This window comes from Haliotis asinina, chromosome 6 (genome assembly GCF_037392515.1).
Source record: "Haliotis asinina isolate JCU_RB_2024 chromosome 6, JCU_Hal_asi_v2, whole genome shotgun sequence".
In the NCBI taxonomy this organism is placed as follows: Eukaryota; Metazoa; Mollusca; class Gastropoda; order Lepetellida; family Haliotidae; genus Haliotis; species Haliotis asinina.
The window spans coordinates 3999904-4025615 of record NC_090285.1 but is presented as its reverse complement, the minus strand read 5'-3'; the positions used below and the strand labels follow the sequence as shown (position 1 = coordinate 4025615).

The 25712-nt window shown below is 43.0% G+C and overlaps 1 protein-coding gene across 1 annotated transcript; it reads right to left on the bottom strand.

Annotated features, from left to right (window-relative positions):
• Nucleotides 1-168: 168 nt before the first annotated feature.
• Nucleotides 169-24474, bottom strand: LOC137287541 (monocarboxylate transporter 13-like). The gene is made up of 5 exons (XM_067819891.1): nucleotides 22987-24474; nucleotides 7900-8233; nucleotides 7090-7360; nucleotides 5061-5442; nucleotides 169-1982 (listed from the first exon to the last, which is right to left on the bottom strand). The coding sequence occupies exons 1-5, from the start codon at nucleotides 23339-23341 to the stop codon at nucleotides 1318-1320; spliced, it is 2007 nt and encodes a 668-aa protein (XP_067675992.1). The 5' UTR covers nucleotides 23342-24474; the 3' UTR covers nucleotides 169-1317.
• Between the last annotated feature and the right edge of the window lie 1238 nt (nucleotides 24475-25712).

The following is a 25712-nucleotide window of genomic DNA, read 5'->3' as shown; positions in this document are numbered from 1 at the left end:
ACCCATATGGTGGATAAATGTGAAATATAGCCGCTGTTTGTCGACAAACATCAAAGAAAACTACGAGTCCATTGAGATTACAATTTCCATGTGATAATGACATCTCATTGCCATAATGTTTGTATACGACACATAATGCAGAATGTAATAACGACAAAACCCCTCTCAAAACGTTTCTTCCAAATGTTTATTTTTTGACAAAATCATTGACGACACAGTGATGAGATTGAGTACATGTTAATCCACACAAGCTGTTGCGGAGAACGGAGGTTGACAGCACGATGCAGGTAGGCCCTGGCACTCCATCTGTATGTGTGATGTCGGATCCTTTACCGTGGCGCTCTCCAGTAACATCAGCTATTAATGACTTCATTCGGATGTATGTAGGCTGAGGTTAAAATACCTTTTGGTGTGTTCACGTGTTCAGAAACACAGCAATTGAAGGCAACGGGAACCTTTTGTTGGGAGGGGTAAACGGTGTGTAGCCAGTGTATACTAGGAGTTCAATAGGTTTAACAGGAAAAAAACCCAACTAAAACACAACAAAATATGTTAGATGGAAGTGCTGAAATGTGATGTTGGGGTTGTTTTTTGGGAGGGGAGATAGGGGTCGAATTTGAGACTTGGGCAGCTGGTCTAACAACTTCGACCATCTCCTTATACGTTACTACTTCCAAAAAGGTCATATCTTTTTGACTGTCTGATATTGTCAAACACTGCTCACTAGATTCGAATCAGTTTGTCAATACTCCAACTTTGACGCAGGGCTCCAATAGCGTTATCGGTTTAGTTGTATCATGACTTTTAACTATCGTATTCCTCCTTGATTTAACATTACAGCCTTGTGTGATAGGTGGTTATTTCTGACAGTTGATGACATACAGATGACTGCCCAACAGAACCTATGAATGACCTTGACGTGAGACAGTGTTGTCTCAGAAAGGATAAGGATATTAACCCTGCTTGCGAAACGACCAAGGTCAACGTAGGCTACCGCGTCTGACGGTGCTGAACTGAAATATAATATCACACATTAAAACACAGGATGCCAGAAGATATCTCACAAACAGATGACATAATCATACAGTTTCTAAAGGCGGTACAATATTGAATGATAGAAACACAACATCTTACTTCAACAACTTGTTCAAATGAACATGTACTCTGATGTGGCCTCGTAATAGAAACACCCGCAGAGCCCTCACTAACACGAGGACTAATGATGAATGATGGTGATGAAACAAACACGGTGCAGATGCCTCAGTGGCGTCACGGAATGATGTCACAATGACGTCACCAAATTATGTCACAATGACGTCACACTTGTGCTTCACAAAGATTTATGTACAGGTCACTATCATACGAAACAGTGGCAGTTGATTCCTTTTCTTGACTTGGTGGATCAAACAAATCGACCCTGACATCGTTCTTCTTGCTCTTCTTGCTATCGTTCGTTTTCACAGAATTACTGTCTTTGCTGCTCGATCTGTCCGTGTTGTTAGAAAACGTACTGTCGGATGGACCATCTGTAGTGGATTCAGAGAATTCGTTCTTATTTGAAACATACTCTGGCACTTTGCTGCTGTTGGGCACCATGTCGCCCCCTCTGGAGTCCCTTTCCTCAGCAATTTTGGACAACACTATTTGTTTCGGCTTTTCACGTTCTTTGTGCTGAAGATAACACTGCATTTGAATTTTACCTCCCTCCTTTCCGTTTTGTTTCATTTTGGAATGTGTCACCGTACACTGAGCGTTGTTTAGAGGTTTGGAGATGACCCCCTCTGATACCTCAAGGTCAAGGAGAGCCGCGGCCTCTGCCACATTGGCACAGCACGCGCTGTTTTGTTTCTGAATTATCACCTGGTTGGAGGGATGGCGCTCGAACACTGGCATGGCGTAAAACAGAACGCCCCCAAGAATCATGTTGACTCCTGAAAATATGTAGCCCGCCGCATCCGACCGGAAGTTACTTGTTAGATAAGCTGGAATAGAGAACAAGCGCATAAACTCAGGATTGGCTAGTACAATTGTACATATGAACATTTCAAACATAACCAAGAAATTTATTTAATTTCAGTTACACTATATTGCATTAAAGTGGACAGCACGGACTTTTAAAGTATCTCATGACGTTGTCTCCAGAGGAAATCAACCACTTATTGCATGATGTATGCTCATGGATTGTGTGTGTCTATGATATCTACATTGTATCCTGGAATCAAAGGGAGATAAATCTGACGTGAGCGACACAACAAAATTTGCGATCTGACCAGCATATCGACCATGTTCTCTCTCAGTGAAGACACGTTCAGCGTTGCTGATTAGTAGTTAGGGCTGCAACGGGGGGTAACTGAACGTACTCGAGTACTCATTTTCGAACTTCGAAGCAGGTGAGCCGACAGCACTTAATGATCGAGTCTGCAAGGGGGGCGGGCACCCACCCCGGAAAACTATGAAAATTAGAAGCTGTGAAATACGGATTTCCGGGTGTTTTGAACTGTAACTACGCCTTTGATTTAGGTACATATTTTTGGCCATTGAGATGTGTTCTTTTCAAAACTAATTATCCCATCTGGCAATCCACGTGTTGTTATGTTATACGTATATTACATTTGAAGCCCATTGAATACGAAATAGCAAATGGACCTACCCTTACATAATAAACACCATGTAATATATTGTGATTTATTCTCAAACTGATTAGTAACTGAATGATCTATAGGTATGAATTAATGACGCAAGTTTAAATACAATTCCAGACTTTAATGTAAAGATGGCAAGCAACTAGCTTGAATACAAACCATAATTTCTTGGGCGTAAATTTTCGGCCTTCAGTTATTTTATAATGTTTGCAGATTCTGAGAACTTTATGTTGTCGATATGAATGTATCTGAAATTTGGAAATATTGTGTTGTACATTTTTAGCGAAACTGCCTCGGGTAGTCTGCTTTTGTGTCGATGTCGAGGCGGGCGTATCAAATGTAGATTTATGCTCCATTTTCAGAAGGTTCCTCAAAAGTTGAGGTCGTGTCGTTTTTTTGGCACATGGAAGGCATCCTCTTTGCAGCTTGTCATCAGTTAGCTTGACATAAGACCAAACGTTGGAAACGTGATTGCCCTGCCATGTTTGTGTCAACACGACTGCACGTGGAGTGAGAAGGGAGATAACTCCCCTTGGACGAGTACTCGAATAAAGTCAGTCTAAGTAAATATTGCTCCAGTGTTATTCGTTACACTCCTATCTGGGTCTAACGAAACCAAGTAGGAGGTCGCGTCAGGTAACTTTTGAGCTACCTATGACCGTCCAATCAAATGCAAAACGGCCAGACGGATTTAACCAATCAGACAACGGCTACTGTTAAGGGTTTGGTGGGACTTACAAAATACGACGGTCACTGATAATGATCTCTCAACAAACGAAAATCCGCATGCAACACTGATATTTGACCAGCAGTATATACGATGTTTGGTTTCTGTTGACATGCTTGCCCAAGCGAATATTTCCACAAGCTGACATCATTGAATATTGTCGAAAACGCTTTTTCTTCAGCGACTGTTTATTCAGTGTTGTGGCGTGCTCCATGTGCATTACCCAGAAGCGATCGTAGGGAAAATAGCATTCGGAATCATTTGGGTACAAACATTTGCATGGGTAAAAGGTTCAAAAGGTATTCGCTCTGATTGGTCAGTCTCAAAGGTGTAGGCGTGTAACTATTAACACTGGGGTTACGTTTACTTATACTGAATGTTAGTACTTGAGTAATGCTTCTACCCGCCTCGTACTCGAGTAACTGGGTACCCGTTTCAGTCCAACTAGCAATTATACAAAAGGTCTCCAGGGAAACCGAACTGCTTCCAGTGATACAGCGAGACGTGTGACACTGTCGCCACAACTCTTGTGTAACTCTCAAAGCTGGCGCAGACGACACAATGTTGAACACGTGTCTGTTGATGAGGACCGGGCCAACATCTTGTAGTGCAAGCAGGCACATCACCGGAAATGAGACAGGTCACACCACACCACGTGACCTATCTACGTTTGTCAACTTAAATAACAATGTACTTTTAAGTCCATTCTCCCCTGTCGAGGTGGTTGGGAGTGCCACTCAGTGTCACGTGCTTACCAGCATGTACAATGTCGCACTTTCATCAGTAAACTAAGGTCACTAAATAGTTCCACAATATTCTAGCTATGTGGTGGTGGTCTATAAAATAATCGGGGGAGTCTGGACCACACAATTCAGTGATGGACATTACGAGCATTGGAATACATGTAACGACGTGTTTCACATGATCCCTTTAGTCTCCTTTTACAACAACCGCGGGTTGCTTAAGACCAATTCTTACAGGCTCTTAACGGTTTGGACAGAAGTGTTTTTTCTGGTTACTAGAAACAAGTCTAGTTCCACCTGACAGACTCCAGTGTATTTTCCCTTCAAAATGTCCTTGATAGCAGTGACATATCTGCATCTGTTTAATCCCAGGTCCATCCACATGTAGACTGAACACTTTCGTGGTATATTTCGATAAATAGGTACAAGAAACGTAGGTTGACATACAACGTATTCTCGGAATAGACAGAAAACCAGAGAAAAGACTCGATTATTTACACACCTATGCCTGCTGTGTTTGACAACAAACATTTTGCAAACGTGACGGGTAGGTATTTTCATCCTTCCCGCGTTTGAGGGTGGGGGGTGGTTGGTACAGGTTCTTCAGTGGACGTCAGTGGGTATGGATAGTGTGAGGGTTGGTTGGTGTACAGGTGTTTAGGTGGACGTTAGGGTCTGCGAGTGGTGAGTGGGGTGGGGTGAACGTCACGAGTGAGGGTGGAGTAGATCTAGTCTTGGGGTGAGTGAGTGAGTTAATATTTAACGTCACATCGGCAATATCTCAGCCATGTCATGACGATCTAGTCTTGGGGGAGGAGCTGGTAGAGGTTGGTGCAGCACCTGTGTCGTAATGCGATGAATGTGTGTAAGGTATAACAAAGTAAGTCTTGTTGAAAAAGATGGCTAAACAAAACTAAGTGAACAGATAAACCAAACTCCATCACTTACTTGCTACTGGCGCTCCAAAAAGAAAAGGAAAACATTGGACTGCTGATAGAAAACTCCAAGCTCGTTCCATCAGTTTGGCTTTAACAAGTTCATATGCGTACATCTTAAAACTATAATAATACGCTCCACAACATATGCCGTAGGCCCATGCGAACAGCGCATGCGCGTTATGGTCTTCCGCCATGATAAGAAGCAGCGAAAAGACACCACAAAAGATGGCGGCTGTTTGACACAAGTGACGCCGAGAGATGGAACACTCTATACTGTTCCGAATGAGAATGTAGCCTAGAGCACAACAACCAACAGCGTAACCGATGCCTAGGTATACGTTCAGGAGCAGCAGCTGTTTGTCGGGGACGCCGTGTTCTGACGCTGTGTGAAGCTGTAAGTAAAAGAGAACAGTGAAAGAGTTTAATGCAGTGGTAGTCCAATGTAGAAACCTATGCACTAGCACAAAAATAATCATGAAACTATCAACACGGATATAGATTCGAATAATAGACTACCTCATTCAGGCATGTCATAGTTTCCCTGACAAAGCCCTCATATTGCCACGGGTATTGTAACTAAGCAAACCCATGTTATCAGGTGTTATCAACAGTGATATTCTTATGGGTTCTGAAGACCAGGCTTCGCAAGAGACAGCAGTTCACTTGACGAGTTGGGTATCGTAATGGTAAACAACAGTCATCAATAGGGTCAAACAAATGTGACATGTTTCTTGCCCCGAATATATGCAATCAATACCAAATGTCACAAGTAATGTCACCAACATAATTTGGAGACGTTTCTCCGTTGGGTGACATGACCAGTGTGTGATACAGATTCACATTCCCTGCAATGAACAAATCAATGAAATATAGACATCATTTACCAAGAAACTACTAACTACCAGGACATCGAAGTCACGTGTAAGAAGAACAACAAATTGGCACGTATGTTCCACCTACCACGTGTGATCCACCTACCAGAACAATAATGGCACATATATTGCACCTACCAAAACAATAATTGGCACATGTATTCTATATTGCACCTACCAGAACAATAAATGGCACACGTATTCCACCTACCAGAACAATAAATGGCGCATATATTCCACCTACCAGGACAATACATTACACACATATTCTACGTACTAGAACAATAAATGGAACACATATTCTACCTACCAGAACAATAAATGGCACACGTATTCCACCAACCAGAACAATAAATGGCACACGTATTCCACCTACCAGAACAATAAATGGCACATGTATTCCACCTACCAGAACAATAAATGGCACATGTATTCCACCAACCAGAACAATAAATGGCACATGTATTCCACCTACCAGAACAATAAATGGCACATGTATTCCACCTACCAGAACAATAAATGGCACATGTATTCTATCTACCAGAACAATAAATGTCACATGTATTCCACCAACCAGAACAATAAATGCACACGTAGTCCACCTACCAGAACAATAAATGGCACACGTAGTCCACCTACCAGAACAATAAATGGCACATGTATTCCACCTACCAGAACAATAAATGGCACATGCATTCTATCTACCAGAACAATAAATGGCACTCGTATTCCACCTACCAGAACAATAAATGGCACATGTATTCCACCTACCAGAACAATAAATGGCACATGTATTCCACCTACCAGAACAATAAATGGCACATGTATTCCACCTACCAGAACAATAAATGGCACACGTATTCCACCTACCAGAACAATAAATGGCACATGTATTCCACCTACCAGAACAATAAATGGCACACGTATTCCACCTACCAGAACAATAAATGGCACATGTATTCCACCAACCAGAACAATAAATGGCACATGTATTCCACCTACCAGAACAATAAATGGCACACGTATTCCACCTACCAGAATACTAAATGTCACACGTATTCCACCTACCAGAACAATAAATGGCGCATATATTCCACCTACCAGGACAATACATTACACACATATTCTACGTACTAGAACAATAAATGGCACATGTATTCCACCTACCAGAACAATAAATGGCACATGTATTCCGACTGCCACGATGGAGGAGATAACCATGAGAGCTTGCAAGGACCTCATCTTTAGAGCACTGAAGTCTAAGTATGGCGGCTTCTCCGCCTCCCTGTCCCTGCGGTTCTTCTTCTGACTCTTCAGGTGGAGGATAACCTTCCTCCGGGGATGGTATAACGAGGCCGAGCGGTACATGGCACCAGCAATGATGGTAAGAATCAGCAGCCCCGCGACACACTGCAAGCCATGCATCCAATCCACGATGCTGGAGAAGAACATTGGACACTTTACAGACAAGGCGGGTCATCATTATAACTTATATTACTGTATATGAATTGTTTGTAACCATAGAGATGAATATACACTGTCAGGCATAAAAATATCATTGACAAAATACAGTCGTCAAACATGAAGTAATACTCGTTGCAATGTTAACAGAAAGTTTTGACCCCAAAGATGACCTATCTGATAATAGAACACAGAGGAATACGGCGTCTGACAGTGTGTCATATTTATGCTACTCTAGGTTCCTCTTCACAGAATAAATTCCCACTTGTCTATTTTCGCGTCTCGCAGGCACATTTGTCACGCCAATTATATACATGCTGGGCAGGGTCGACCTGAACTTGGCTATGTATGTTGGTTAATACTGCAAATGAATTCTAGCATTTTCGAAAATAATAGACAATTTCTCAATTTCTAAACGGACTGAAAGGATGGAATAGGGGTTGAATTATGATTCTGAGTTAAGCGGAAAATGATATTGATTCACGCTATACTGAGACATCATGAGGATTATTATACCTCATGAGTTCCCTGAAGAGTACCGACATCAGAGCAGTTCCTACGCCAGTTCCTCCAACCAGAATCATTTCGGCCACCTCGCGTCTCTTCCGGAAGTACCTCCCCACCATAATATTGGCCGTTGCTATTGTGATTCCACTGCCTAGCGACATGACAACACAATGACTGATGAAGAGTTGCTCTGGTTGGGTGGAGAAGGCCAGAAAGAGACAACCTAGGGCGCAGATGAGTCCTCCAATGACGGCATACAGACGTGGGCTCTTCCTTCTGCAAATGATGGTCACGACAGGCGAGATGAACAAGGAGATCCCGATGCCTAGACTTCCAAGCCAGGCTGGAAAACAGAAACGCCAAACATGTAATATACTTACATCTGTCCAACTGTCTGGAAGTAGTGGAATTGCGTAATCGCTTTCATTTCTCCAATAATGGGATACTGTATACTCATTCCTTTAACGCCATACCGTGAATTTGTTTTCATTTCTTACATACAACACAGCATTTTTGTCTTCATTGCTCTTAAGTCACATTCAGTCCTCTAAAATCATACCTAATAATCGTATAAATTTGTCTAAATTGATTCTATGTTATTGCATTCCATTCTCTAACGTCACAGTAAATATACATAACTGTAAAGTTTAATCATATTCGTTTATCTTTTCCTGTAATGTCAGTTACCTATTCGTTTACCCGTATATTCGCATTTCACATACGCCATATCGCATATTCAGCCCTGTCACGTCAGACTGCCTATTCAGTACCAAGACGTCATACTGCACATACGTATGTAGTCTTCTGACGTCATACTGCATATTCAAACATATTAACTAAACATATTAACATACGAAATACTCAAAGAAATACTGCTCCAGAGCTGTTACCAGTATTATATGCAGCACTCGACGAGAAATAATGATTAAATGTTGTTATTAATGCTGTTATCAGCATTTTGGACCGCACAAACGGAGGTAAATGAGGGTTCAATGCATTGTATCTACGTAGAGAATCTACAAAGGTGACAGATGTGATGAGTTAACATTCTACCCCAGTTAGTAGAGTTTCAGGTTTCAGCGGAGCACGTACAACCTGTGGAGAACATATAAGTTTGAACATATGTGTTTCTTGACATTTGCTCTCTATTGCGAGAATGCGTGACATTGCTTTCAAACAAATACAGTGTCTTATCGAAGTTGTGTTTGGGAAGGTGTGTGGTGTGACCACTAGGACACAGGACACGTTTATTCAAAAGTATGGCCATAATCCGTTGTCTACTAATCCCATGAAATAAAACACGTAGATAAAACATGTTAATGTTAATCCCAAGACGGTATCCACATTCGTATCTGTGTGACAAAACTGGGGACAGAGGTCAAGGTGACCGGAAGCAAGAGAACCTAGGACAACCCATACAAAATGTGTACAGCAATTGTAGTGGAAGTACGTAGTGAAGACACCAGGTGGTCTTGTGTTATGGCCGTGTTTCGTCGCAACGTGGAATTGGTTAAAAGGTTTACTCACGGACGCTGAAGTAAGCACGTTACTATCATTAAGGTCAAGAAACCAGTTCACGTTCAACGTCTTCCAACGATAGCAGTTCCTATCTTAAGAGTCCAAACAACCTTGTATCGTCTAATGTTAGTTATATGACAAATACACTGAAACCACAGTGTAGTGCTATATGTTAGACACTAGCTATGACAGGAATCGTGTGTACAATGCCTATGGATAACATAAATTCCCGTATGCAGTCGCTTAAGTATCTCACGCAAGTGAGTGAGTGAGTGACTGTCTTGTAATACTGAGTGGCCTTATGCCGCTACGAGTACCCGATTTTGTACATCAATACTGAGTGACCCCTATGGTCACCATTTTGGTATGTCTTTTCACAAATCAGTTTTTCATATTTATTTCAGGTGTACACAAACATAATCGTGGAACTCTCTCAGTAGCCATGTTTCTGTATGATTGATGTTTCTGTAGTTCAAGAAGGACCTGGAGCGGATTGTAAACCACAACGACCACCACGGCGACTATTCCTGCAGCTAACAATACAGACTCTCGGTGTAGTGGAGCTCGGTGTTTTTATTGCATCTTGGCACGGCGTTCGTCTGTTGTACCAGAATAACATTGTCAGAGAAACGAGGTACGACCAGTTTCACTTCACAAACACACATCACCGCACCCCTCTAACTTCTCCGCCCCTCCTATCCGCTCACGTCAAACACCACTTGCAACCTCACCCCCTCTAACTTCCCCTCCCCTCCCATCCGCTCACGTCAAACACCACTTGCAACCTCACCCCCTCTAACTTCCCCGCCCCTCCCATCCACTCACGTCAAACACCACTTACAACCTCAACATAGCTAAACCTCAGCCCCTCTAACTTCCCCGCCCCTCCCATCCGCTCATGTACAACACCACTTAGAACCTCAACCTAGCTAAACCTCACCCCTCTAACTTCCTCGCCCCTCCCATCCGCTCACGTCAAACACCACTTACAACCCCAACATAGCTAAACCTCCCCCACTCTAACCCCTCCCCTCCCATCCGCTCATGTACAACGCCACTTACAACCTCAACATCGCTAAACCAAATTTTTAACCGACAGTTGGCCAGCCTGGCTCGAACGTCTATCAGACACACTACATATGAACCAGACCCTCTCAAGATCAAACAGTCTCGCCAAATGTCGACCAGACACACTGAAGATCAAACAGACTCGCCAAGTGTCCACCAGACACACTGAAGATCAAACAGACTCGCCAAATGTCCACCAGACACACTGAAGATCAAACAGACTCGCCAAGTGTCCACCAGACACACTGAAGATCAAACAGACTCGCCAAATGTTCACCAGACACACTGAAGATCAAACAGACTCGCCAAATGTCCACCAGACACACTGAAGATCAAACAGACTCGCCAAGTGTCCACCAGACACACTGAAGATCAAACAGACTCGCCAAGTGTCCACCAGACACACTGAAGATCAAACAGACTCGCCAAGTGTCCACCAGACACACTGAAGATCAAACAGACTCGCCAAGTGTCCACCAGACACTGAAGATCAAACAGACTCGCCAAGTGTCCACCAGACACACTGAAGATCAAACAGACTCGCCAAATGTCCACCAGACACACTGAAGATCAAACAGACTCGCCAAGTGTCCACCAGACACTGAAGATCAAACAGACTCGCCAAGTGTCCACCAGACACACTGAAGATCAAACAGACTCGCCAAGTGTCCACCAGACACACTGAAGATCAAACAGACTCGCCAAATGTCAACTAGGGATAAGGCAGATAAAACAGACTGTCATCCAGATATACGGAATGTCAGTTAGACTCAACGAATGTTGAATGAATATTCTCAAGGTCATTCTCAATCGGTTGTATGATCGTCAGATCAAACAGACTCCCTAAATGTTTACCACACTGAAGATAAACAGACGTGCAAAATATCAACCAGATACGCTGAAGATCAAACAGACGCACCGAATATCAGCCAGACACACGGAAGATCAAACAGACTGTCAACCAGACACACGGAATGCCAGTTAGGTTCAACGAATGTGGAATGAATATTCTTAATGTCCTACAAAGTCAAATTGGAACATGATGGTAAGGAAACACCAAACGTCACATTGTAAACCAGGCAAACGTGAGCGTCAAATAGATACGCCAATGTCACACAGACACACCGAATGTTGAATAAATACACCGAATGGAAATAGACACACCGAATGTCAAACAAACACACCTATTGTCAAACATACGATCGAATATCAAACAGACATACTGGGGCCACACTGAGAAGCGGCATGTTGAAAAACCCATAAACGTGCCGAACAGAATGTCAAAAACAGAGAATAAATGTCAAACAGATATATGACGTACAAACCGGTTACACAGAATGTCAAACGGATACTATGAAAAAAACCCATCGTATCAAATGTCACAAAGACACACCGCACCTTAAGTGCAATTACTGATTGTTATTTTCTAATGAGACTGCAACCTTGCTTATATAAGTCTGTCTTGCGGGTACATGAGTGCGTGTGTCTATCTGCGCGCCCTAACACTAACTTGACGGTCATTTTGGAAAGACACCGTGCTAAATATCCATGCGCTACCGTGTCCTAACTGTTACGAATGTACTGAAACTGCAAAAATGCCATTCGCCTTTCCAGAAAAAGGGTTGTATTTCTACACGACATTCCAGACAACAGGTTGTATTTCTACGCGACATTCCAGACAACAGGTCGTATTTCTACGCGACATTCCAGACAACAGGCTGTATTTCTACACGACATTACAGACAACCGGTTGTATTTCTGCACGACATTCCAGACAACCGGTTGTATTTCTACACGACATTCCAGACAACAGGTTGTATTTCTATGCGACATTCCAGACAACAGGTTGTATTTCCTCACGACATTCCAGCAACCAGTTGTATGTCTACACGACATTCCACACAACAGGTTGTATTTCTACACGACATTCCACACAACAGGTTATATATCTGCACGACATTCCAGACAACAGGTTGTATTTCTGTGCGACATTCCAGACAACAGGTTGTATTACCTCACGACATTCCAGACAACAGGTTGTATTTTTACACGACATTCCATACAACCGGTTGTATTTCTACACGACATTCCAGACAACAGGTTGTATTTCTACACGACATTCCACACCACAGGTTGTATTTCTACACGACATTCCAGACAACGGGTTGTATTTCTACACGACATTCCAGACAACAGGTTGTATTTCTGAGCGACATTCCACACAACAGGTTGTATTTCCTCACGGCATTCCAGACAACAGGTTGTATTTCTGCAAGACATTCCACACAACAGGCTGTATTTCTACACGACATTCCAGACAACGGGTTGTATTTCTACACGACATTCCAGACAACGGGTTGTATTTCTACACGACATTCTTATGTACGGCGTGAAAAAACACCAACAGGTCGTACACGAGGTCACGTGAAGAACACCATTCTCTGTCAATGCATATTTCGGTTACCATTATCAAGTTGTGGATGTTGTACAGCTGGCAACCATTTCAGGGGATCCCGAAAACATGGCCATGTCCAAAAAAAACCCATAATTTTCAAATGAAAACGGAATTCTAAGGTGACTTCCCCTGGTGATAATTAAACAAGCAAAGAAAGTAGGCTACTGCAAAGACTCACGAGATCTCGCGAGATAAGACCCGACAGACAATCTGCACACAAATGATCCAATTTTCCGCTGTTGAACTGTGAGCCTGTATCAAATGTATGTGAAAGTCATCCCTTGTTAGAAGTGGGCCACTGTGGTTCTTTATGTGATTCGCTGTTGTAAACAGCAAGATCCTGTGTGCAAGTAAGCCTTTATTTGAAACATGAAGTCACAAGGGATCATATCACCTAGGCTAGGGTATATTAAGGTGATATCCACGATGCTCAGGTTTATGAAGGTGGAGATGGACAAGTAACCGGATAGTCCCCAAGGTGTCAGATATAAAGAGATACTGTTGAGGTATCAAAGGCACAGAAAAAGATAACGCCCGTAGCAGGGTTCATGAAGTTTATATTGTATATACTAATGTATATTTAGATGATATAACCTGGAAATATACACAGTGGTGATATCATCTTGATTGCGATACATGAAGATTTACTTATATCATCATGCTTCCGCAACCTTTAGATGATTCAGTCTGGACAAGGATGATATCGTCTGCGATACATATGTTATCAATCGATGCAGGGTACATATGAGCGAAATACATAGGGTATGTGTAGATGACATCGTCTGGTCTAGGGTAAACATAGGTGGTATCGTTTGGTGTATGGTACATATAGGTGATATCGTTTGTTTGGACTAGGATACATATCAGTCATGTCGTCTGGAGCATGGTACATGCACGTCATATCGTCTGGAGTATGACACAGATAGGTGATATCGTTTGGTGTATGGTACATATAGGTGATATCGTTTGTTTGGACTAGGATACATATCAGTCATGTCGTCTGGAGCATGGTACATGCACGTCATATCGTCTGGAGTATGACACAGATAGGTGGTATCGTTTGGTGTATGGTACATATAGGTGATATCGTTTGTTTGGACTAGGATACATATCAGTCATGTCGTCTGGAGCATGGTACATGCACGTCATATCGTCTGGAGTATGACACAGATAGGTGATATCGTTTGGTGTATGGTACATATAGGTGATATCGTTTGTTTGGACTAGGATACATATCAGTCATGTCGTCTGGAGCATGGTACATGCACGTCATATCGTCTGGAGTATGACACAGATAGGTGATATCGTTTGGTGTATGGTACATATAGGTGATATCGTTTGTTTGGACTAGGATACATATCAGTCATGTCGTCTGGAGCATGGTACATGCACGTCATATCGTCTGGAGTATGACACAGATAGGTGGTATCGTTTGGTGTATGGTACATATAGGTGATATCGTTTGTTTGGACTAGGATACATATCAGTCATGTCGTCTGGAGCATGGTACATGCACGTCATATCGTCTGGAGTATGACACAGATAGGTGATATCGTTTGGTGTATGGTACATATAGGTGATATCGTTTGTTTGGACTAGGATACATATCAGTCATGTCGTCTGGAGCATGGTACATGCACGTCATATCGTCTGGAGTATGACACAGATAGGTGGTATCGTTTGGTGTATGGTACATATAGGTGATATCGTTTGTTTGGACTAGGATACATATCAGTCATGTCGTCTGGAGCATGGTACATGCACGTCATATCGTCTGGAGTATGACACAGATAGGTGGTATCGTTTGGTGTATGGTACATATAGGTGATATCGTTTGTTTGGACTAGGATACATATCAGTCATGTCGTCTGGAGCATGGTACATGCACGTCATATCGTCTGGAGTATGACACAGATAGGTGGTATCGTTTGGTGTATGGTACATATAGGTGATATCGTTTGTTTGGACTAGGATACATATCAGTCATGTCGTCTGGAGCATGGTACATGCACGTCATATCGTCTGGAGTATGACACAGATAGGTGGTATTGTTTGGACTGGGATACATATAGGAGATATCATCCGAGGTTTGGTACTTTAAAGTGCTACCTTGCCATTGTGGTTTCTATATTACACATAAACATTACAATGAAGCCAAAAGAATCACAGGTCCATCTGTGGTTCGCATTCGTAAACCTAATACACTTTCTATACATGTATCACGGTGATATGTTTGCGATTCTACATAGTATATTTTGGCAATAGATTCTTACGTAGGTTTTATCGCTTGTTTAACCCATCACTCGGCAATATTGCAATGTTCCAAATATACGACACCATCGACGGTGGTTTGTAAATAATTGAGTCTGGACCAGACGATGCCGTGATTGACATCATGAAGGCGAGCAGCATACAAAGCAAGGTAGTCCAGTCGATCGTCACCTTTTAATGACCGATCAATGGTTAACAGTACGACTGATGCCATATCTTCACAAAGACCTCTTACTGTGTATGGCCTTTATATGCAATTGTCATGTAAGTATTCCATCTCTGTTTACCTCTGTTTTCCATCTATGCTAGGCCTAGTGATGTCCCCAGGATAAGTGGCTAACAGAACCTGATGTGTGGCAATTTCACGTCGGTGAGACGACGCCTGTGTGGAACAACCATGAACGACCATCCCTAGAAACACAGCGGCTGACTACATAGACAAGACACTGCATTGTATCTACGCAGCAGCTCAGATCGTTGAGCGAGAGAGAACCTTGACTGGAATCCCGACCATATAGCCGTGGAAAATCAATACTGGTATGGTGAACTCCCTGTACCAGCTCTCCCTCTCCCTCGGCGAGTCTCTGTCTCAGTATTACAGCTGTCAAAAGAATGCATCACATGCACACGCGCACATGTGCTCTCGGCGAGTGAACGTTGCTTGAAGTCACCGTCACCAACATTACAACTAAAACTAGGGGTATAAATTAGCGATACAGCAACAAGTGGGTAACACTGGAGGGAAGGTTAGGGGTGGGGTGGGGTGGGGAGCATTTTAATGTTAACATTCAACCATGGCATGGGCACCAACCTCTAGTAGGGTGTCTTAGTATGAACATGGGGCGAGTAAAACACATAGTACTAAGGCTAGATAAAACAAGTGCAATGTATCTCGGGCATCGCCGCATCATCTCTTTTGTTTGTGCGCGTGACAATTTTTCAAAGCCATTGAAAGAAAATAATTTTGACTTGGCCGCGTCCCGATCCATTTGTCCACTAAGAATTAGTATCTGTAGTGACTGAACCGACCACACATTAACACGTGTTAAACTTCCCATCTCTCTGTCTGAGAGAACAAAAGAGAAATGTGCTCCTCCCTCGTCACTTCAAAAATGACAAAAAGTCGTACCGCCCTCGTCACTTTTGAAACAAAATGTGCTGGAGAAACATTTATTTTTTATGCAGCCTAATATGTTACACTAGGAATACATATTACATTTCGACACACTTCACATGATGACGTAGATAACAGCGGCTGATATCTGTTGAATCTCCAAGCTTGTTGCCATGACAACAGTATCCACATGTTCTACAGGTGTTATAACAGGGACTAACAGGAACTAAATTCTTATCAACTAGTCAGTTTTCAAGAGTAAAAATACAGGTGGTTATTTTTAAAACAGACGCCCGTGGTGTCCTCTTTAAGGTCTGTTAAACAAACACAGTTTGTACCATCGTGCTATCACCATGCACATTGTAGGATCCGGGTCGACTGTTGGTCGTCGTAGGAGAAGTTTCAAATGGGCATTTGGTGCCCCCAAAATGGGTATCAGGTTGGATTGAGAGTCACTCTTTCAGTATATCGGGGTAAACGCTGACAACCATTTGTTGTTCAGTTTAGACCCGGAAGTAACATGGCGCCATGATGTAGCTGGAGTCACCCTATCACTGACGCCGTATATCGGGCTATTGTCGTAAACGAAAACATTGGTGAAATTATGTGAACTGATCTCTGAAAATCAGAGAAAGTAAAGCACGTACAGCTCCACACAGTATCACACCACACTTCTCTAAAAGTGCATAGTGCATATCTCCCAATACTATCAACTACCACCCCCTACCCACCCCACCCCCCACCCCACCCCCCCCACCCCCCGGAAAGCTACCATATTATTTAATACTAATAATAGTTCTGCAAGCGCCGACAACACGACAACGATGATTGTTGAAATACAGCAAACAGGAAATGGGTAGTCGCCAAACAGGAATCAAACATGCTCCTGGGCACAGGTATGCAATGTTTTGACAACTGATTTTAGTCTAGTAACGTTCATAAAATTTCATTTTCATCAATGGTAAATAACTGTTGCCAAATGGACTGCTAAATGTTGATAACTGGAATCAGCAAGAATTATCGCAGGGATCCATATTGGACGAATACACATTTTGTTCAGAAATTGACGTCACTTCCTGTCACATGCACGTTTTGGATGTGTGGCGTGAATTGTTTATTCAGTGAGTGGGCAACAGCGAGAAACATTCAAGCAGGAAAGAACATTTGACATCTGAACCAAGATGACTTTTTCACCCTTTTGTGGCCCTGTAAAGGAATTCCTTTGACAACGTTTGCTTGTACCTCCACTTCCAAAACCCTCTCGAAACATTCATGTGTCATCTCATTCTTCAGCCCATACCGAACCTCTCCAAACGTCCAGTAGATGGCCAAAGTAATCTACTCAGACCCTACGTCTGACACCATAAACAACGCTTCTCGTCGTTAGGCTATACAAGTGCATAGTAAGATCTTCCCCGAATTCCCAGTTCTCAATCCTTCTCGTCCCTGATGACCAAAAATGAGAATTTAGGCTGATAAACATTATTCTGAACTAAGTGAAGGCAGCGGAGCCTGTAAGGTTGTGACTGAGCCATATGTATGGGTAGAAGACGTACCATGATGTACCATGTACCATGATGGAGTCGATTATTCGAGCATGTGTCAGTTCCAGATGTACACGTGTCCTACCTCCAGGATCCATAAACCCATAAAATAAAACATAAAATGACTCTCACCTTCTAGTCCTGTTGGAGAAGGTACGAGGTATCTGGACAATTTGACTAAGACATTGCATAGGGACTGTGATGTTGAAGGGACTAACTTTTTTACCTGCTTTTTCCAACCTATGAAACTATACATTAAGTCCATCACATACAAGCTAAAAGAAGCCCGAGAGGCATGTCGACTGTGCACTCTAATCCCCATCTCGGGCCTGGTTTTGAGATATACAAGCAAAGAATATTTCTACCCGTCACACAGCCCAACCATCACGGCCTCCATCTTCAATAACTTCCTGTAGTAGCAGGACAGATTTATCCCTTTCACGAACACCTTTGGTGACTAGGGTTTGCATTCCCTTCTTCTATTTCTGGGTAACAAAAGTCCACTGTTTCTGTTTCTTTTTCTTATGACACACAAACGAATGTAACTGTCTTCAAAGTGTGAGTTCGAATTCAAGTTTAGGAACTGAATCTGTGGAGTAGATGCATGTCTATCTGGCGTATGGCTAATCTGAGGGACACCTGGACCGGAATGATGGAAGATTATGTCAGACTCAGGAGCGCTACTGATTTTTCACCAATCAGACCCGGCGTCTCACGACCTACATTGCTCAACCCAGTACGGTCGCACTGAAGCCAAAGAGCATTCTTTGGACATCCGTGGCTACCGACAAAAAATTTGTCGAGTTAATCAGATCTAGCGGTGAGTAATTGTAATCAACAGCCATAACACCAAGCTGAGGCGATCACTGTCGTATAAAGTACATAAACTGTTCTGCAGGAAGCGGTTGGCGACCTGACCGTGTAGTCATTAAACATAATGCAGTGTAGACATCTACCAAGCTGAAGGACAGAAGAAATAGAGTTCTTGATGGAGGACAGAAGAAATAGTGTTCTTGATGAAGGTCAGAAGAAATAGTGTTCCTAATTGAAGGACAGAAAAAATAGTGTTCCTAAATGAAGGACAGAAACAAATAATGGTCCTAAATGAAGGACAGAAAAAATAATGGTCCTAAATGAAGGACAGAAAAAAATAGTGTTCCTAATTGAAGGACAGAAAAACAATGGTCCTAAATGAAGGACAGAAACAAATAGTGTTCCTAATTGAAGGACAGAAACAAATAATGGTCCTAAATTGTGTAATGTGACATATACAACCAAAGAATTACAGATTAACTAAAGAAATGTGATACAATCAGTGATCCTTGACCATTGTTGAGTTGCATACAATGGAACTACTTGTTTTCTGTAGACTCACAATGGTATGGCATCACAAGCTCGATATGGTACTTCGGTGTCGAAATGAGTCCATTTCGCTGTGTGTCCAGTCAAGCTGACATACATGTCCTTACTATTATCTTTCAGTATGGACTAACGTACGGATTTCGTTTGAAATGTCTCGTTTAGATAAAGCACATTAGTTTTATAAGAAAGCCCAAATGACGTAGATATAAGTCAGTTACCTCCTCACACTATAGCATCTACAATGCTGACTGAAAATATTGCATATACCTGTTCCTTGTACACCATCTTCCTGTTATCCCACCTGTCATATACTAACTTGATCACACATGTGAGAACGGCCCACGACACTATATTCACACTGTGTGTGTATGAGAGAGAGACAGCCAGCGTGTATTAGTAACTTGTTACGTCTGCCAGATGTCAAGACAGTATGCCCTGTTCTGTGATGTGTATGACTGGGTACCCGGGAGGATGAAATGCTGAAATCACCGTTAACCTTCTCGTGCTTACAGGCAGCTTGGGTTGTACACTGACCCACTGACGGGGATATCAGTGTTTTTGCATTGAGGATACAAATTGAGCAGGGAGGTGTAGCAAAGTATAGGAAAACGGGTGTATTTGTGAAACATACAGTGAAATGTAATGCCTACTGATCAAAGTGAAGATTTTCTCTTCCACAATGCCCTGTGGATATAATGTGTACAGTGTGAGACGTGTGTTTGTGGATGTACATCAGCACGCAGTCATGCAGCTGGGGAAACATTGCTGTCATAGCCAACAACAGAATCACCACAGTCATCAGATGTTTTCTGTTGCGCAATACATACAAGTTCTCGAAGCTGTAGCCTTCGTCACATAAGCAGATGGTGGAGAGAATATTGCATGACACGTGTTTCTTCACTGAGACATCCGTTTATACTGAGTGACATTCTCCCCCTATACTGAGCGAAACTCTGTATATACTCATGTATACCCTGCTATGAATGGACGACACAGTCTTATACTAAGTGATACACTGTTTAAAGCTGAATGACAACCTCTTAAAAACTGAATAACACAGTTTTATATGAAGTTATACCTTGTTCTACCCCGAAAGACGATATAGTTTCATATATCGGATTGCACCTTAACTGATGAGCTCTGTTACACTGAATGACACATATGATAACACACTCTTACATTAACTGATTTCACACTTGATGATTGGCTGATACAGTCCTATACCCACTGATACACTGTTTTACTCTGAATGAGAAACTGATTTTACTTTTGGTAACAGCCTTGTATTAACCGATGCATTATCTCACACGAACAATCTCTATAACATTGGATAACACAGTACCGCATTAACTGATACACTCTACTAGACGAACAATCTTTTTTCAGACTGGATAACAGTCCTGTCTTCCCTATGCTGATACTCATTAGAAGAGGACATACCCGTCTTCACGAGAAGGAAACAAACATGATACATTAACCACAAGACTTGTCAGTGTAGACCAACATAAATATAACGGTATGGCTTTATGATAACACTCCTCAAGTGATGACAAGACAATGCTGTGAAACTGTTCAGGTGATGACAAGACAATGCTGTGAAACTATTCAGGTGATGACAAGACAATGTTGTGAAACTGTTCAGGTGATGACAAGACAATGCTGTGAAACTATTCAGGTGATGACAAGACAATGTTGTGAAACTATTCAAGTAATGACAACACGATGTTGTGAAACTGTTCAGGTGATGACAAAAGCATGTGGGGAAACAGTTCAGGCCATATCAAGACGATACGGTGAAAACAATGAAATGATATGGTTCTGGTGATGAGACAATATGATGACGTGCTGCAGCTGATAACATGTCAATATGATGACGTGCTGCAGGTGATATGGTTCTGGTGATGAGACAATATGATGACGTGCTGCAGCTGATAACATGTCAATATGATGACTTGCTGCAGGTGATATGGTTCTGGTGATGAGACAATATGATGACGTGCTGCAGCTGATAACATGTCAATATGATGACGTGCTGCAGGTGATATGGTTCTGGTGATGAGACAATATGATGACGTGCTGCAGCTGATAACATGTCAATATGATGACTTGCTGCAGGTGATATGGTTCTGGTGATGAGACAATATGATGACGTGCTGCAGCTGATAACGACTATATGATGACGTGGCTCAGGTGACAGACAGAGTGTGGTTTGTGACAAGAGGATGTCATGACCATGTGATTATAACACAATATTATCACTAGGTTCGGATCTTCAATCCCAACATGCAGAAAAATAAAGAAGACAAAGAGGTCTTTATTATGAGATCATACAGAGGATAAATAATACAGTTTGATGAATTGTGGCAGTGGATAAATAACACAACATGACAGTGGATAAAAAACAATAAATGATGTCGGACGAAGGGTGAATAACACAATTTGATGGCGTTGTGCAGGGTACGGGAAACAGTATGACTGGGTGTTCGCTGGATATTGGTAAAACAATAGCACGTGTGAGTGAATGAGTTGAATTCCGCTTTGAACAGTTATATTAAGGGGTGTCAGTGGGAGGACTGTCCGAGATGGTTCTGGTCTTAGACTTTCACCAGTTTTGTGAAACCCTCAAGCATGTTGCGGACAAAAAAACTGGAAAGGGAAACTCGAGGAACAGGTATTAAAAGCATGATCGTCGGTTTTCTGGCGTGTTTCTAGACAAATGCACTATACAATAACACATGGGGACTTATGATGGCATGTTGTATAGACATAAGAAGTGCTGCTAAGACATATGACGATGCATTACACAAGACGAACAAGGACATATTACGATGTGTCACACAAGACGAATAATGTCATATGACGATGTGCCACACAAAACGAACAGGGTCGTATGACGATGTGTTACACGCAAGACGAATAAGGACATATGACGATGTCCTACACGAAACGAATAAGGACATATGACGATGTGCTACACACAAGACGAATAAGGACATATGACGATGTGCTACACACAAGACGAATAAGGACATATGACGATGTCCTACACGAAACGAATAAGGACATATGACGATGTGCTACACGAAACGAATGACGGTGTGTTACACAAGACAAATTAGGACATGTGACGATGTGTTACACAAGGCGAATATGGACGTGATGTATTACACAAGACGAATAAGGACATATGACGATGTGTTTCACAAGACGAAAAAGGACACATGATAATATGACAAGAATCCAATCATCCACATCGACCTTCTCAGCCAGTGACGTCGTACAACGTCGTAGCTTGCAACATCAATACCTAAATATAGACTATAACCCTCCAGTGTCGGCGCTTCAGACGTATTGTCAACACATACACCGCGGTCAGGGGTGGTTCCAACACAGACACACGCTCCATTGGGCTTTGCAATGTCCTTACTACGCCTTGTGGTCAATAACATAAATTGAGAAGGGTAACTTTCACACAGGGTCGTGGTGTTTCAAGAAGAAACCCATACCACTCGTCATGTTCTACATATCCGTTGTCAAGTGCCCAACACGTATATCGAGGTATGACAAACAGAGGGGATGGACAGTAATTCCGTGAATCAGGCATAGCAAATTAATCAACCATAAATGCCTTGATGTATTCTGGTATTTTTAGACGATGTATTTCTGACACGACTCGCCTTGCCGGCGGAAGAGATTACATCTATGTATATACACAATGTACTGAAAACAGGACTTCAGAAGTGTCATGACTCATCAATTCTTACCTGTATCGATGTCGTTGATAGGAAACTTCTTCCTGATCTGCAGGTACAATGTGCCGTATGCGAAATGGAAGCCGTTACACAACACGTGAACAAGCGTGGCTGCCACAACCACTACCCAACCCCACCCGCCATCGGGGTAATAGTCAGCGAAGTCCAGTCTGGGTGGAACCTTTTCCTGCATGCTACACAGGTCTTTCTTATGCACGCGACTACACGATGTGTCGCGTGTCGTCTGCGACTGTCCGCTGCGTGTGCTTTCCCCGCTGCGTGCGCTCTCGTCGCTGCTCAGACGATATAAAAGATGCTTCTCAGATTTACTGTTACCGACATCGTCGCAGGTTGTAGAGGCAGGCATCGCCTCGTCTCGACCTCAAAATATGCCAGTTATCACTACATACAAGTGTACGTCAGCCACATAGTCTTCAAGGGTTGGCATAGTCTGAGTCGCCGATGGATATTTATAACACATAACGTGACTCCAAAAACCCGCGGTGCTGTCGGTGGAGGATTTCTCACCTCGATTCCCGGCTCATGGCACAAACTGTTGACATCCATCCGAGAAAAGACACCATTGCACAGTGGGCCCCCCTCGTCGACTCGAGCAATCACCAATGGTTATGGCCTTTCCTTACACAAGGACCCTGCAGAGAGACACAGGCGATGTAGACAGCAGTTATTTTGGTTTTCCCAGTGTAGCCACGAGTAGCGGTAGTGACGACGGAAGACTGTTTGCTCATGAATATCGTCTGCACAACCAGTTGCAGACGTAAAGCAGCCAAGCTAGCAACGCAGACGTCAAAGTTTTGGGCGGCAAAGGACAGGGCAACTGGTGGTGACGCGCTGTTGGGTATGAGGTCGGAGGTCCGGCTTTGTCCGTCTCTGACCACGAGGAATGGTAGATATGTCAGATGACGGAACTGCACGCACGACACTTACACTGCAATCTGGTGGCCAGTCATACAGACGAGGAAAGAGGCAAGGCCTATTGGTATCCTAGCAGCTCGATCCCTATAGAAGGTCGCAGCCGGCCGTCAGTGCGACCTGATGGCGGTACGCATATCGATTGATTGTAAAACATGGCCTCGATTCTGTGAGGCAAAGCGGTAGGTGATTGGCTACAACCCATGTCGAGTATTGGCGTCTGCTCACATAATGTATGTTCCTGACGATGTGTAGTTGTTGTAGTCCGACTGAGAGGCCAGGCGACATGCTGATCGGAGCTTGTCAGTTCGAATTCATCAATGTGACCCAATTAATGCGTCGACAGTTGTTGAAACTCACCAGCACGGTGTGATTGCTCTGCCTCCAGCTGGCTGAGAACTAGCACGGATGGGATGAGGCGTGATGCACGACCAGGGAGGGAGCTAAGGCGACGGAGACGGGCATTAATGTATGTCGGGGACACAGTATGGCCGTCGCTTTGTTGATAAACTGCATTACCCAGGTGTACACGAGCGTCCAAGAGCCTTGTCCGCACACCAGCAGTATGCAAATAAGTCAGCGGGATAGAGCGTTGTCATAGCAACACAATATAGCAACGCGCGTAATTCAACGTTGGTATGGTAACCCAAGCTTGGACGTTACGGCAAAAGGATGAAACAACGCCAGGATTGAGGAGCTAGGCTGGGCCTCGGAAGCTTCCACAGCATTGAGTACAAACCCAGCCCTTGGGGCGAGCTTTCATTGGCAACGCGCTAAATCTGGACGAAAGTCAGACTGAAGAAGCTGATGCTGTGACAGCTAGTGTAACTTTGTCACGTTTTATGCAGCCCAATACAAACCTTGACTACCTACTCCAGATTTTATATTTGAGATCAATCTTTCGTATTTAAAATAACACTCTATACTTGACAACTAATACCGCAGACTGAACACGCGTAGTGCTCACATTGGGCGAACGTTTCGTCAGAACCAAAGTGTCTTATTACTGCACAGAAATGCCATTAAGGACCAGTAACTCCTAAACTGAATGATTAAGATATCAAAATTGCAAACGACTTTATAGGATATATTTCATGGTCTTATTGTGAGGGCAGAAGAAATGGGAGTGTTCTATTTCGTCTTAACGTCCAGCCACGTAAAACAGATTAACTTCCTTCTGTGAACGGTAACTAATAAATCAAATATAGACGATGCCCATATAGTCACTATCCTCTCATCATTGCCTTCCATGGTAATTGCGAAACCAGAGGTGGGCCGCGTTCTATTTTTACACAAATTCTTTTCTTATTTGGCAATTTATTTGGTAATATCAAGTCGCGCGTTAAGATCGAACTTGTTTACCCCCGTTAAGGTGTAGTATCCTCATGTATATCTGTCTGATGACACGCGCCGCACCCCAAACAACATTCTCCTCTGACCCTAACGCCGCCCCCTAATTCTGCCAACGCCGCCCCCGCCGACTGATGCCGTACTTCTCAGGACACCAACGCTCCAGTCCATCTGCCTATTGAACGATCCCAAAATGGAACCCACTATGACCCCATCAGCAACCTACCCCCGACCCTCCCCAACGCTGGGGACACCCTCCCCGCTCCCCGACACTAACATCCCTTTCCCACCCGGTGACGAGGTACCATTAGGTATGATAGCAATAATAGGCTATTCTGACTAGAATAATCACAGTTTGTAGTGGGATATACCATAATATCACGCACTGTTTGAAACTTTTTTTTGCATTCTGTCTGTAAAAACGTAAATGATGTAATTATGCAATAATTTATTTA